The 15,208-nt window shown below is 38.9% G+C and overlaps 1 protein-coding gene across 1 annotated transcript in view; it reads left to right on the forward strand.

Annotated features, from left to right (window-relative positions):
• FAM185A (family with sequence similarity 185 member A) overlaps nucleotides 1–13,232 on the forward strand; it is a 36,762-nt gene extending 23,530 nt beyond the window's left edge. The window contains exons 6-8 of the mRNA XM_015628587.3: nucleotides 1,059–1,154; nucleotides 3,454–3,588; nucleotides 12,789–13,232. Of these exons, the coding sequence (XP_015484073.1) occupies nucleotides 1,059–1,154; nucleotides 3,454–3,588; nucleotides 12,789–12,904 (347 nt within the window). The 3' untranslated portion in view covers nucleotides 12,905–13,232. The remainder of the gene's footprint in view (nucleotides 1–1,058; nucleotides 1,155–3,453; nucleotides 3,589–12,788) is intronic.
• The last annotated feature ends 1,976 nt before the right edge of the window (nucleotides 13,233–15,208 follow it).

Consider the following 15,208-nt stretch of genomic DNA (forward strand, 5'->3'; position numbering starts at 1 on the left):
ATTAATCAAATTCATTCTCTCATTAATGCTTTTACTTTTTAAAATGGGAAGTTTCATTCAGGTGTTATTTTATTATTTTAGCTACTTCTAATAGTTTGGCTGTTGGGTTTGCTCTATGCATATTCAGAAACCAGTCTCTATCAGCATCTCAGGATTTCTTGCCAATACTTCAATTTCTAGCTTTGTCTCTAAAAACACCTCTCAGTAACTGCTTTTTGCTTACTTTAAAATGTAATTTTTTTATGCTCCTCTTGGGTTTTTTTATATTTTCTTTGCCATTTTTATTATGTATAAGCCTGTTCAGTAGTTTGAATGTAAACTCTTTGGGACTTCACTTAATATTGTGGAACTCTATGTATTTAAAATTGGAATACATTGCAAAGAAAGACTACTGAAGGGTACAATTAAAGCTTCTTAAAGACTTTCTATTTGTAAAAATTCTTCTTTGCAAATTTTTATGATCATAAATTTCTGCTAATAAAGTATGAAAGAAAATTTAGTCTCCCTATTCTAGGGCACAGAACAAATGCTGTTTTCTTGCACATATTAAACATTTGTTGATCATTCGAATGTGTAGTGAATCCGACTTTACAAAGCCTGTATTCAGTTATTCTGTCTAACAAGATGTTGCAGTGAACAGCTGCTTGATTTTTGCATCGGGTTTCTTTCCTTTTTAAAGTTCTCCCTGTGCAGATTCCGAGCAAATGAACTCTTTTGGAAACAAAAAGGGATCTTAGTATTCAAGTTTTGTGCTTGATTTTCACGCAAAGATAAGGACATTCCTGTAGAAAGAGGTGCACTGCAGTTGGGCCCTTGTAGATGTAGAACAACTGCAGAGCTACAGCCTGAGTGTGTCCCAATTCTGGACTGGGGAGATAGGGTTTTTTCAGAAACCTGTTGCTCTAAGTGAAGGCTGACATCCTGTAAATTATTATGATACTTCTTAAATAGAGAAGAATTGATAAAAATCAGTTTGAAGTATAAAGAAAAAATCTGGTAAGTCTTTACTTAAAAAGAGTAAATGATACACAAGTTGTTTTGTTGGTTTTTTTTAATAGATTCATCAGATGGAAGTCTAAAAGCTTCTACGTATCATGGGACAATCGATGTTTATGTCAGTCAATTAAGAAAAGTGGATCTGAAATCCCAGAAAGGTTAGCAAACTAAATAAAATATTTTTTGTGTCAGATTTTGGTGTAAAAGAAAAGGAGATAAAAGGTTTGTTTTGGGTTTTTTTAATCTGTCTCTAAAAAAAAGAAAAGTTTGTGATTGTTGGCTATTTACATCTTTTTTTTTCATCATTATTGGAAGATGTCTGTAAATACTTAAAATATAATAAGGTCTGTAAGGGATAAGAATACTTAAGATGGATTAAAAGTAGTTGTGGTTTTCAATGTTTTTCTTTTTTTTTCCTGGCAATATACCCAGCAGAATTCTGCAGAGCTGACTAGTCCTGCAGTGTTCCTTTGCCTTGAGCAGTTTTCTCCATGATGCTGTATATGCAGTGATAACTGACACACATATATTTATTTTTCTTGCCTTCTGACTGAAATGTCTACTGTGAAAATTTGAAGGCAGAAAAACCAAGATAGGAGAGCCTTACATTAATATTTGGCCTTAATTTTCTCTCCTGCTTGCTCATTAAAATTTCTGTTCTTAGTTAAAAGCTCTCACCTAAGGTTGAATTCATAGTTTACCACTCTGAAGATATGATACTGTAAATTGCAGAGCCCTGAAAACATCTTGTTGTTCCTAGTTGGGAAAAAAAACCTCACAACAGCAAAAAACCGAAAATGCAAACAAACAAAAAACATCCAAAACACACTACAGCATTTTTATACTTGACTTTAATTTCATGTCAGGCACTTCATGTGGTTTAAGTGAACCTGGTATTTGGTCCACCTATGTCTCCTCTGAGACAATTCCTGTGCCCTGTTAAAACCTAACAGTTACTCAGAATGGGACTGATGGTGTCAATGAATTGAAATTATTTGTGCATCTTTCTGTACAATCAATTTTTTTTTTCATTAGTGAAAAGAACTTCATATTATTTCTTGGTTACCTTTTGTGTCATTTTGCAAAGTTAATGTCTATTTGAATTAGAAGAGGAATATACTTAATAAAAGCTAATTAATGTTATTTTCAAAATATTTTCTGACATCTCTTCTGGCAGCACAGTTTAGTAAAGGCAAAGTTGAAGTTCTATTTCTGTTTACCCTGTAAATTCAGAATAACTGCCGACAGCTGCAGTGTAGAAAATGTCCCATTTGTGATAAATGAGCTGCATGTGTGTTGGTTTTTATGAGTCATCACTGTGCAACTCTCCAAAGAGGACACAAAGATGAAGACCTTTTCCCTTTCCTATTCTAAGGCCTTTGTGTATGCAGAAAAATGCAGGCCTGAATTATACTGGAAGTTATTTGTTCATCAGAACTGTCACAGGCAAGTGATTCTGCTGAGTCTAAATTGCTTAGCTAGGGTTGCTTGCTGGTGCTCCTTAGTTGTTATTCTTACCATGTTCTGCTTAAGTTTCTGGAATGTATGTCAAGAAACTGTTTTATGTTTTTCTAAAGTGAATGTTAAAATTGAGCAAAAACTAAGGAGCAAATAAAAAGGAAACGTGTTCTGAATTTTTCAGGTTTTTGATGTAATGTGTAGGAGAGAGCTTTCAAACTTTGTGACTGAGTTATTCCAAAAATATGACTAATGTGAGCAGGTTGGGGGCCCAGTGTCTTGCCTTTGGTCTGATGCACAGATGCACATATTTAGGGCAAGCAGAAGTCAGAATATCTGGTTTTAATCTCAAAGTATAATTATTTAGGCCACCAAAGCTGCAATTTTGCTACTAGTTTACATGTTAGTGATGCTTAGTCTAAGCTGGTTAGTCAGCTTTGAGACTGCATCTGCTGGAGGATGTGAACAGCTGTCCCTGAGCAGTAAAGCAAAGACAATCACCAGTGCTCACAGTAAGTGAGCAGCATCTCATCCTTCCAGAGCAATTATTTCATCGTGTGCCGTGCAGTGGCTGGGTTATTTGTCAAATCTTATGCCCTGTCCTTGTTCAGGAATGTCAATATGCAACTAGAAGATGAATTTAAAGTCATAATACCTGTGAGATCTGTTATATTTGCTTCCCTTGATCATTCTTGTAATAAGATCCTCTGCCAAAAGATAATGCTAGAAGTGTATGTCACTATTTATTTTTATGTCTGTGAAGGAAATACTGTGATAACTATTTTCTATATGTGACATACTCTGTTTATGATAAATGAAGATACCTTCATTTATCCTTTCAGTGACCAAAAAAAAAGGGGATTACTGTTTCTGAAGACTAAAAAAACCAAAACAACCAAGCACAACCAGCTAATTTGATTCCATTTAGTGGAATAATGGACCATTTCATGCTTTGATCTCAAGGTTAAACTAACTAGCTTTCACTTAAATTTATACCAGGTTCAATTACCGTCAAGGTACCTGCGTCTCTCAAAGCTTATTTAGAGCTGTCTGGAAGAAAAGTGGATGTGAGCTCGGAGATCCAGTTAAAAGAAACACAGAGTGCCTCCAAAGACGATCATGTAACTCTAAGTGGTAAGGCTTACTAATCTTGGCTTCCAATAAATGTCTGTCTGGCCTAAGTCAAAGGCATCTACATTTCTTTATTAGTTTATTGCCCTTGGCGGCTGCTTGTTTAATTTGCTTCACATTCAGATGTTTGCTTGTGCTGTTGTACTCCCCATGTTACTGGATGACTTGAAAATTTTATTTGGTAAATGACTTGTGAATGTAATCAACTTCTTCTAACAAAAGTCTTAGAGCCAAATTCCTCTTCAGTGTTAGTCCAGTGAATTTGTGGGAGGTACTCCAGAGCTGAATTTGACCCATTGCTTTGTTGGCTTAGAAAGTCATGTAGACTTTCCTAGGCAACCTATTATATTAAAAATATAATTTAAAAATATCTGTCAGTTTCTGAGTCAAAGGGGGAAGTAAAAGGGGTATATGGCATATATATATATAAATGTACAGTACTGCAGGATAGGCTGAGAAATGATGGGTGGGAGATGAGAAGAGCAGAAGAAGCTGGAGCAATAGAGAAGGGAGTACATGGAAAGGTACCTGCAATTACTGGAAGGATTCTTGTAAGGCATTTAAAATTGAACTTAGAATCCCAGGTCTTGCTGTTTCCTGCTTTAGAAAGCAGTTGCACAATTCACTGTCAGGGTGTGTATTTCTCTCCCCCAGTCCAGATGTGGCTATCTAGAAGTTAAGGCTGTTGGCTTTTACCAATTAAACAGTTTGCTCTAGAGAATACATTAACTTAATGTGTCTGAGGTCTCCAGATTTGTTTGAACGTGTTATGTCAGTGTGACCTGATGTGATAGCAGATTGGGTAAGGCTTTGGGTTTTGCTCTGGTTTTAAACCTAAGAAAATATGCAGAAAAACTCTTTTCCTCTCCCGTGTAAGATGGTAATCTTAAAGTCAGGAAACATAAGAAGTGTAATTACATAAGTTTAGTATGTAGCCTGCTTATATAATCTTTTCCTCTGTAGGAACAGTAACTAGCACTTAAATTTAATAGTGATTATTAAATGCAGTTTCTTTAAAAACCATAATTAGAAGTTCTCAGGCTAGAAATCTGTGGAAGGACCCCAGCAAGACTCTGTGAAATGAAACATCTCAGCAGTAAAACAAGACTTCAGTGAATGAGGACCACGGGCCAATCAATCATCTTGCTGCTTTGGCAACATTATAGATAAGAGTGGTGTTTCAAATATACACAGCTGAATGACTGCTCTGGTTTCACAACCCAGTCAGTGTTTATATAGGACAGTCATCACTGAAGGAGATGTCATTTTTCAGCCCACTGTTCTGTATGGAAATGATCTAGTCACTTGGGGCCAAAAGTGACTGATTAGTTAACTCTCAAATATGCATATCCCAAAGGCACAGAAATTATCAAGGATTATACAAAGGCAATAGTATTAGGCCAGTGAGTATCAGTTGTTTAAAGAAGGTAAGGTATTACATAAAAAGGGAGGTACTTCCTGGTTCTAGTTCTCTTTGTCTTATGGTGTATTCTTTCTGCAGGCAAAGAACTTACCCCTCATTATCAACAATTGCTTCTTCCTAAAAGTGATATTTGCTAATTTACTTGTATAATTAGATCCTCAAATAATTGAAAATCATTTAATACAATTTCTGCATCCTGAGAACATTATTCACTGCTGAAGGTACAAGGTCCATAGCTGTCCTGCTGCTGTGACTGAAGAAATGTAAAATAGAGAGGGAAGAGGGGCTTTGCCAAGTCCTTTAAAACTGTACCACAAGAGGATGGCAGTCTAGGAGTTTTGTGCTTTTGAGTTCAAAGATTAGGTTAAAACCAGATGATTTTTTAGAAAATCCAGTTCTCATGTGAATAACACAGGAACTGTGACCTCTTAGGAAGCTTTACTTGCCTCTGGGAATGTTTGAAAGGACAGTCCACTGGGAAGACAGGGTGGAGTTCTGTGACTTGGGAAAACATGCACTTTGTCCTGCACTTCCCTGCTCTAGAAAAGCCTTCCCTACTGCTTTAGAGCAGTTATCATGTACATCATCCCCCCAACTTCCACACCGAGGGGGGAGTCAGTACAACCCCACAAGCACTCACAGCCAGGGTTTTTCCAGACAGCCGAGGAACAGAGGGGATGTAGTGAAAGAAAGCAAGATGATGGAAGTCTGGAGTGAGTGCTCCAGAGACAGAAGGATGTGTGAAAATGTGTTTTGCTCTTTTAGGAAAAAAAGGGACTTTCCTGCAAAACTGAGACACTTGCTGAGAAAAGGAGGAAGCTAGAGAGCAGTGACAGGGAGTTCATTCTTTGAAGTAATTTGCAAGGGCAAGGCATCTGTTTCCATTAGCATCAGTAGGTAGTCTTAGAAGTAGTATGTATGGTAAAGTGCAATGTTACAAAAACAGAGTAAACTCTGGTCTAGCTTTTGTCAGGGGAAGTGTTTTGGCTGGCTGTCTTTAGAGTGCTTGAGCAATTCCAGTAATTTCTGATTGTAATCATGTCAAGGTGATGTCAATCTTTCTTTTCACTGCCAAGAAGGGAAGCCCCTACTGCTCAGTTTGCCTTCTCCCTGTCTCCAAGTGTGCCTGTGCTCTTAAATCTTATGCCAGCAGAGGTAATTAGCTATAGGTACTACATGTGGTAAGAGAAAGTGTAGCAGGCTAAAAAGAGTTAAGTATTTAAGCAGAAAATGAACTTAAGAGACTGTTATGTCAAAGGGGTTGCAAACATGTTGAAGGTCAAGGTTAAAGTTCAAGTAATTTTGATTTATATGCTTTTTAGGCCATTTTCCAGTAAGTTCAAAGTACAAAGTTAGGAACAATTACCACGTAGTCCCAAGAGGAGCAATATTTAAATAATATCAGGAAATGGTAGTGTTACACCATTTAAAACAAACAGCATATTAACATGCTTGTTCTGTAAAACTCAATGCTTTGCCTTTACATGGCATTAGTAATAATTTGCTGGAATCTGTCCAGTTTTGAGTACTGTCCTTCAAAACTGTAGAATCTCTAAAGGAGAACATGTCATCAGAGTCCTAAAATCATGATTAATGAGAGAAGACTGAAAAGTTCTGGTTTTGTCGACAAAGGGAAGAGAAGAGGCATTTTTCTAGTACATAAGAAGTGGCTACAGAGAAATAAAGAAATAAATTGTTCTGTCCACTGGCAATAGGACTAGAAAGTATAACTTGACCTTATGGTAAAGGACGCTTTGCTAAACAGCAAGGTAAACTTCCTTGTAGCACTTTTCTGGGGAGGCAGTAGGACTGTCAGTACTGCAGATTGTGAGCATTTCAGACCAAATTCAGTGCTTCCTCCAGAGAGGCTTTCAGCCCCGTTTTCTCTTGTCTCAGGTTGATGTGACCATCTGCTCCCACCCACTCCACAGTAACAAAGGAAGGCTATCAGCATGAGGACTGAAAGAAATGCAGCCATTGGACACACATTAGTCACTTTGGTTGCCAGCTTGTGTGTTAACCACTGTAAACTTGCTGGAAAAAGTCTTGCAGTCATTCAGAGACTTTATTTCAATCCCTGTAGTTAATGGTGTCAACAATTTACGTTGACATAATTGTCTTGAAAATAAACCATGTAAATCTCATCTCTGAGTGGTGCCAGGTACTCACCTGATTTTGGATGTTTCTCCATCCTTGCCCCAGTTCTAGTGCCAAGTTCCTATCCAGTGGCAACCTTTCACCTGATGCCATCTGCTTGGTGCTGAGTAATTTTGTAACTTTGCAGTCACTTCATCTGGTTTGCAGCAGCTGTGTGAGTTTCCATGGTAAAAGTCCCACCATGTCACAAGGGCTCCTCAGAGGCTGTGGATGTTTGTCATGGTTCTTGTGTCTCCCTGTTCTTACCTTCTCAACTGGGTAACCTTTAAAATACAATTGTAAAATACAACCCTTTGTATTTTTCTGTCCCTACACAAGGAGCATGTGCTTTGGGGGTTACTGTTTTCTCCCAAGTCGAGACATACTTGCTCCCCTTGTTGTCAGCATCAAAGCAATTGCAGCAGTTAACAGGACTTTTAGGTTTTGGTGCTAATCCCATCCTGGCTACAGCACAAGAGCTTTGCTAAGCCACCTGAGAGCAGTGTTCCTTTGAGCCGTGCTTCTGGTAACCGTGCAGGTAATGGGAGTCTCCCACGTTAATTTATGCCTTCCCTCAGATGTGCATACAGGGCATGGAGAGGAAATCCCCCATTGACTTCTCTAACTCCTTTTCCACTGTGCAAATTTTCAGGTACACATTGCCTCTACCTTATGGGTTGATGAAATATCTAATTATTCTTTTAATACTGCAGAACTTCTTAGCTGGCTTTCTTCCTGTGCCTCTGGAGAGTCAGCCTGTCTGTAATTATCAGATTCCTTTGAGAAGATGGACATTGACATTGCTGTCCTACCTCTGGCTTTTCAGGTTTCTCTTACTGACATGCTTCAGGTTTTCTCATCCTGCCTGGTTCTCCCCGTAGATTGTGGAAACACCTTTCTCCTTGCAACAATCATTCATTCAAGCATGCACTGAAATATTACAACTTTCACTTCTGCCTGATGTTCCCTGCTGGAGCAAAGGGGATCTAGACAGATGTTTCCTGCCATCAGGAGTAATTACTTTTCACTGTTCACTCAGTGGTCCCTCATACAGTAGTACTGGGAGAGCAGCCTATGGAATGCTGTGGCCTTCCCTTTAGGATTGCTTTAAGGCCAGTGTGCCAGAGGGGGCTGACTGCATGAATCTCCTATACTATGCACAAAGCTTTATGGATGGATGTGTTTAAGAGTCTTCATTATGAGGAATTCTATATTGCTTACTTCAAGGTAATGTCTGTGTTTTTAGCTGCCTGGAGTTCAAGGGGTGAATACAAACACAGCTGAAGGGCAGTGAATAACATGAGACAAGAAACTTGCCTTTAAAAGGGAAATAACTGAAAGAGCTTGTATTATGTCAGTCTGCTGAAACTTTAGGTTTTATCTGAAGTTTACCAGCTGCCCAAGTGTAGAGCTCCTTCTCCCACTGTGCAGCTGTCTTGGGTTTGTTGCAGTCAGCATTGCAGTCCTGATCCCAGGAGTAACACTATCTGCTGTCATGCCTCCCCTGTTTAGTCTGTTCTCAAGGCACTTCAGAACTTTCCTTCTTTCTTAGAAGCAGTTTTTATTGACTCTTAGCCATTAGAATTGAGTGGGAAGAGCTTTGTTTTATAGTGTCCCTCTACACACTGCCCTCTGTGAAGCCTTGATCCTTAAGCAATATCTTAAAAAAAATAAACAAAGACCCAGGTTGTATCTGGAAAAGATTACATTCCTTTGAGTCAAATAGAAAGTTCATCCAACTTTTATTAAACACATTAGATGAGATGCTATCCTACAGATTTTTATTGGTTTCAGCTTGCATTCAGCTCAAGCTGTTCACAGCCTTTTGATATATACCACAGTCCTAATGCTACCAATGAACAACACTTAAAATATGATCCTCTTCTTGTGTTTTGTGGTATGAAAATAGAGCTCTCAACTTCTCCAGTCTCCAGGAAGGCAAGTAAATAAACAGTCAGCACTTCACTGTGTAAAGTTTTGCATATGTGTTACCTTCCTTTAAATACCACATGCTGGAGAGGGGGAAAAACCACAACCTTTTTCATGGGCATTAAATTGAAAAAGTGGCCACACAGCATAATGGTGTATCTGTCTTCTCATGAACTCCTGCTGCTGTCTTGACTGGTAGGTTTTGAAATTAATTTCCCCCCGCCCCATTCTCAATCCAGGAGGCTGTTTGCTTTTGTGATTTAATCAATCTAGCAAAGTCTTCCTCAAAATCCACTTATGTTCTCATTATATTCAGAGCACAAGCAGTGAGTACAGTTAAGACCCAAGGAGCCATCAGAAGGTCTCCTACTGAACCTTGTTTGATTAGTGCCTCATACACAAAGCTGTTTAAATATTGGAAATAACTTTGAACCTCCTACTAGTGATGGGCTTAATAACCTTAATATTTCCCTCACAGGAAAATTTCCAGAAATACAAGGAAGAAAACTTTTCTACATTCAGACAGAAAAAGCAAAATGAGAAACAGAGCTCTGACAACAACTCAGCTTTAAAATGGCTCTTGTAAATTTGTTCCTGTGTTCCATAAGCTTTTCTTTAACTTCTTTGCCAAGGTGTAAGCAGTGCATGAAACCATTTTCAGCACTGATTCTGTGCTTCAGTGTTTGTTTCTTGTGGAGAAGTACAAGCCATAGTCACAAAAACATGGGAGAGAAGAACTGGGACCAAGCACTCCAGTATGCATTTTCTGGAAATATATAGCTGCCCTGCATTTATTGTGTCCTCTCTCCCTAGGATAAAAAGCTGTATTTTTAGTGTGCTACAGCTCTGTTAAATGATCAGCTGAAATTTTCCTTTATACTTCTTTGTTGGTTCAATTTCTTGTCACCTGGAGGCTGTTTCCTGTTTAAAAACCAGACTGATGACATGTTTTGAACACTATTTATGCTTAAAAGACAGATCGTATTTTAATTTTCCTTCTATACTCTCTGATACAACACTATTGAAAATCAGTGATTCAGGAAAGCTCTGAGGAACTGAACTTTCAAATTTTAATGTATTCCATATACAACACATTTGTCCAACTTGGTGATTCTAATTGAAGACTTAAATCACAGATTTAAGTCTTCAATTAGATGGTGAGTAGGTCTGTGGATTCTGCTTTACTGTAGAAATGATACACTGAGTGGGATTGAGACTGCTGCTGTCTGGAGCAATGAGGAGTGCAGAAATTGTACTAGGACATCCCCATGGAGACGCCTGAAGGCAATCTGTAGTCTGATAAGAAGGGACACTGAAGTGACTGACATTGTTGGGCTCCTCTGAGAACTCTGTACTTCCAAACCATACCTCAGCCTATTATGAATTGCTATGGGTTTGGCCCATAAACTGAAATGAATCCCACTTAGAACAGCTAAAGCACTGAAACACTATTGAAAAGTTCTGGCACATAGGCCTGGGTTGTGGAAACCAATGCAGTGATGTCAGTTGGAGTTTTGCCACTGTTTTTACTGTGGCCAGAATTTAATTTCAGCTGTGTTACAGGTCAGAGCAGAGCATGTTTGCAAGGTTGGTTCAGTCCCTGCCATCCCTCTTGCTATTCCAGGCTCAAAATAGTTCTAAACTTAAAATTCACAGAGTTAATGGAACACTAAAATAATAATAAATGATATTTTGTAAAGATAAACCAAAGTGAAGGGTGATGTTTGTGATAATGGCACTGATTTGGGACTTTAAAGATCCCAGTTTAATTCCCAATATGGACACAAATCTTGTGAATAAATTTGGAAAGTCGCTTATTTTCTCTTGGCCTCGGTTTCTTAATTACAAAGTAAGACTGAGTTGAGCTCTCTTCTTTGTTATATAATGAACTTTACAGGCCATGACTATGAATGTGGTTTATGTGAAACATGTAAGAGAGATACTTCAGAGTTGTGGGGTTTTTTTAGACCATTATCATAAGGAAGCTTTAATAGCAGCAAAATGTCTGGTCATCTGGACAGTCAGGTCCTGCCATGTCTCTTTTCAGTGTTTACAATAACAATTAAAATCTTTGAAATTACTTAGCCAGATTAGTATCTCGTGTAGAGTCATGCTTTAACCAGAACCAGCAATTGAGCACCAGGCAGCCACTCACTCCCCACCAATGGGATGGGGGAGAAAAGCAGAAAAATAAGTGAGAAAATTCATGGGTTGGGATAAGGAGGCCTTGAAATTAAGACAGTTTGATGGATAAAGCAAAAACTGTGCACACAAGCCAAGCAAAATAAGGGATCCTTTCACTACTTCCCAGAGCAGGCAGGTGTTCAGCCATTCCCAGGAAAGCAGGGCGGTATCTCATGTAACAGGTACTGGATCAGACAAATGCCTGGTCACTCTGAATGTCCCCTGCTCCCACTTCTGCTCTTATACAGAACATGACTCCATACAGTTCAGAAAATCCCTTTGGTCATTTGGGGTCAGCTGTCCTGGCTCTGTCCCCTCCCAGCTTATTCACTCACTCCCAAGTCTCCTCGCTGGCAGGGCAGTATTAGATGCAGAAAAGGCCTTGAAACTCTGGAGGGGCCACTCAGAAATAACAAATTTTATATATTTTCAACACTGTTTTCAGCAGAAATATAAAACATGGTCCATCCTAGCTACTATTAAAAAAAAATTAACCCTACCCCATAGAAAATCAGTACATGTAGAGTTTGTGTAGCAAGGTTTCGGTAGTGAGGGCTCTAGGGGTGGCTTCTGTCTGCCAGAAGCTTCCCCTGTGTCCTACAGAGCCCGTGCCAGCCTGTTCCAAGGTTCCTACCACTGGCCAGGGCTGAGCCCATCAGTGATTGTGACTAACACTGCTAAAGGAGAAAAACCCCACTGCACACCAGCAGCTGGAGAGAGGAGTGAAAATATGTGAGAGCAGCAGCCCTGCAGGCCAGTGCAGAAGCAGGGGCAGGAGGTGCTCCAGATAGCAGAGTAGAGATTGACCTGCAGCCCCTGGAGGTCTGCAGGGCTGCACAGATCCACCTGCAGCTTGGGGAGGACTCCATGTCAGGGCATGAGGGTTCTCCTCCTGCAGAGGAAGGAGTGGCAGAGACAGACCAAAACCCTCGTTCTCTGTCTCCCTGTGCCTCTGGTAGAGAGGAGTAGAGAAATCAGCAGTGAAATTAGGCCTGGAATGAAGGGAGGGGTGACTGGGATATGTTTTTAAGATTCAGCTTTATTTCTTATTTCCCTTCTCTGATTTGGTTGGGAATAAATGAAATTAATTTTTTTCCACAAGTTGAGTCTGTTTTCCCTGTGACAGTAATTGTTGACTGAACTCTCCCTGTCCTTAAATTTACCCATGAGCCTCTTGTTATATTTTCTCTGGCCTATTCGTTTGAGGAGGAGAGTGGTGGAGTGGCTCTGGTGGGTACCTGACATCCAACCAGGGTCAACTCACCATAACACATTTCTTAGCTTAAAATAAATAGTGCAGTACTATATATAATAAAAACCACTACTCTATTGTAAAGATTATTATGGGAAATTAGATTAATGCAAAAAAACTGTATCAAAAAGGAAATGTTGGAAGTCTCTGCTAAAAGTACACAAATTCTACCAAATGAAAGTGCTATAAAGGCTTCCAGGGAGTTTGGAAAAAAATGACAATGTGATGATGATATGTTTATTGTGTGTCAGATTAAGCTAAGACAACTCTCTTTTCCAGGTCACATGAATCAAAGGGATGAAACAGACAAATGGATTAAGGCTGACACACAAAATGGCAGAGTGTGTCTTAAAAGCCAAAGCTGGATCCAATCTGTCAAGCTGAAGAGTTCTTGAAGGTGAAATAGGCCAAAGAGATTAAATCAAGAAACTACAAAGGAACATTTTTGTAAAATTATGAAACTTTTTGGATGAATATTCTTAATATAAAAGAGAAGCTATTAAAAATGAGAACATTTTAACCCAAGATTTGCCTGTGACAGTGCTGGTGCTAAACAGTCTGGTTTACTTTTAGTGCCTTTTAGGAATTAGATGATCTTACATAATCAGAATTTATATAACTTGACCCACTTACCATATCAGTTTAAAAGCTGGTAGCTTTCAAACAGAAGTTTGAAATTGTCATTTAAAAATAAAAAAGACATTTTCAACACTTCCAAGATGACATGCTTTGCAAGATCTGTTGTACTTTTAATTTAAATGTCTTAATACTGCGGGAATTCTGCTGGTTTATGCAAAAGGCAGAGAATTTTCTTTGAACAAATGCTATCATGGACAGGAAAAAGTCACTTTCAGTGTAGTTCTTCTGTGGTCTTCTCATTTGATGTTTGAGCCTGGAGCAGTTTCTGCCTGGGCGATGGATACTCTGTAAAAATCCTTCTTTGAAATGGCAGAACTTGTTCCGTGTCATCCTGAACCTCTGGTTTGTGGATAGAAAGAAGAACTGAAGCTCTGTCTGCCGCTGCTCATCTGCGAAGAAAAGCTTTTAAAATAAATGAAAGTGCAATGGATCTGGCTGCTTTCAAGGAGGAACACTCCTCCAACTGGACTTTGGTGGGGAGTCCACATGAGCATTTCCCTGAAGGAAAAGCTGCCATAGAGGGGAAGTGTTGCCCTGGTGACTGAGAACTGGAATCTCTTTGTTTGCAGGGACTTAGAGCCCTGTCCTGCAAAGCTGCCAGGCAGCTCTTGGAGGCAGGAAGGCAGAGGAGGGAGGTGAGGGAGCAGCTAGACCTGCACAAGGGCAGGTTTTTGTGGATGGTTCTGTGTTACATGTGTAACACACATATAACACATTCCATGTAATATAAGCACACAGTAAAGTAAATGGAGCTTTTAAAAGCCTTTCCATACCTCTCTATGGCACCTTATAAAAGCAGTAGTGAAATGCGTGTTTTAGGCTGACATATAAGAATCCCTGCCAGCTAAGGGGATGGCAAGGAGCAGGAAAAAATTCAGACTGTCAGCTCAGGCTTTAAGTTTTGTATATATGTGTATGTACTTTAGGTCATAAAGGTACATTATGAAACTTCTCCTTTGCCACAGGATTCCCCAGGAGGTATAATTGCCCCTGGCTAATGGATTTCAAGAGTCATGGGCAGCATGTCTACTGTAATTCAGAATGGTTAAAAACTCCACTTCCTGTTTACTGTTGTGTATACTGTTTGTTGAGATGAGGTGGGCACTGAGGCATATGACAAATTATGTGTATTTTTAATATAAACACTAATATATAAAACATTTTTATTAGTATTACTAAAGGTATTACAATATTATTAGATATGAGTTACTATACTTTTAAAAGTCACAAAATTAATAAATTATAATTGTTTTGGATATCCACAAAAATGGTTGAAAGTAATGATTTCTATGCCCTGCTGCAGCCAAAGTGAAAAAAGCACCTCAAGATTCACACCTGAAAGCATCAAAATATTCTAGTAGGTACTTCACAAGATTGAATCCTTTTAATGGCCCCGTTATTCACCTGAAATACAAAGCCTGTTAGCCTCTGAAATTAAGGTTGTGGTTTTTGGGACTGCTGCATCAGCAATTTAAGGCAGAACACAGTAAGAAAACATGTTATTTGTTCCATATTGAAAAGAAAGCAAACTCAAGCTTTGAATTCATTAATTTTCTAAATGTAGCAGGAATTAAATGTCAGGACTGTTAGTTACTTGTTTAAAGTTTAAATCAGCCAGAAGAAAAATTGTGCTACTACTAAAGCTACTGATTATATTCATTCCAAGCTAATACATGTTGAGACCAGGTAGAATGTTGTCATGGGGTTAATATATGTTAATATAAAGGTCAACAATGAATTGAAGGACAAATTCTTGGGAGTTTCCCGAAAGGCATTGAACAATGTCTTGTTCCGCTACAATGAGGTTAAACTGTATTTTTCTCTAGACAAGGGAAGATCAGTAGGTTATCAGCAATTAGGATTTGAATGGCAAATCCCCTGTGTGCTCATATATCTTTTCTGTCTGATAAGAAGACATTCTTGTAACTGGAGCATTTATACTTTAACACTTTTTTCATCTGTGCTCCCTTTAATTTGGTTCTTCTCCTCTGGCAGCTGACAGCCAGCCCACAGTTCAGACCTGCAGACACGAACATCATCTTGTTTAGAGAGTTGGACTC

Source organism: Parus major, chromosome 1A, assembly GCF_001522545.3.
Source record: "Parus major isolate Abel chromosome 1A, Parus_major1.1, whole genome shotgun sequence".
Classification (NCBI taxonomy): Eukaryota; Metazoa; Chordata; class Aves; order Passeriformes; family Paridae; genus Parus; species Parus major.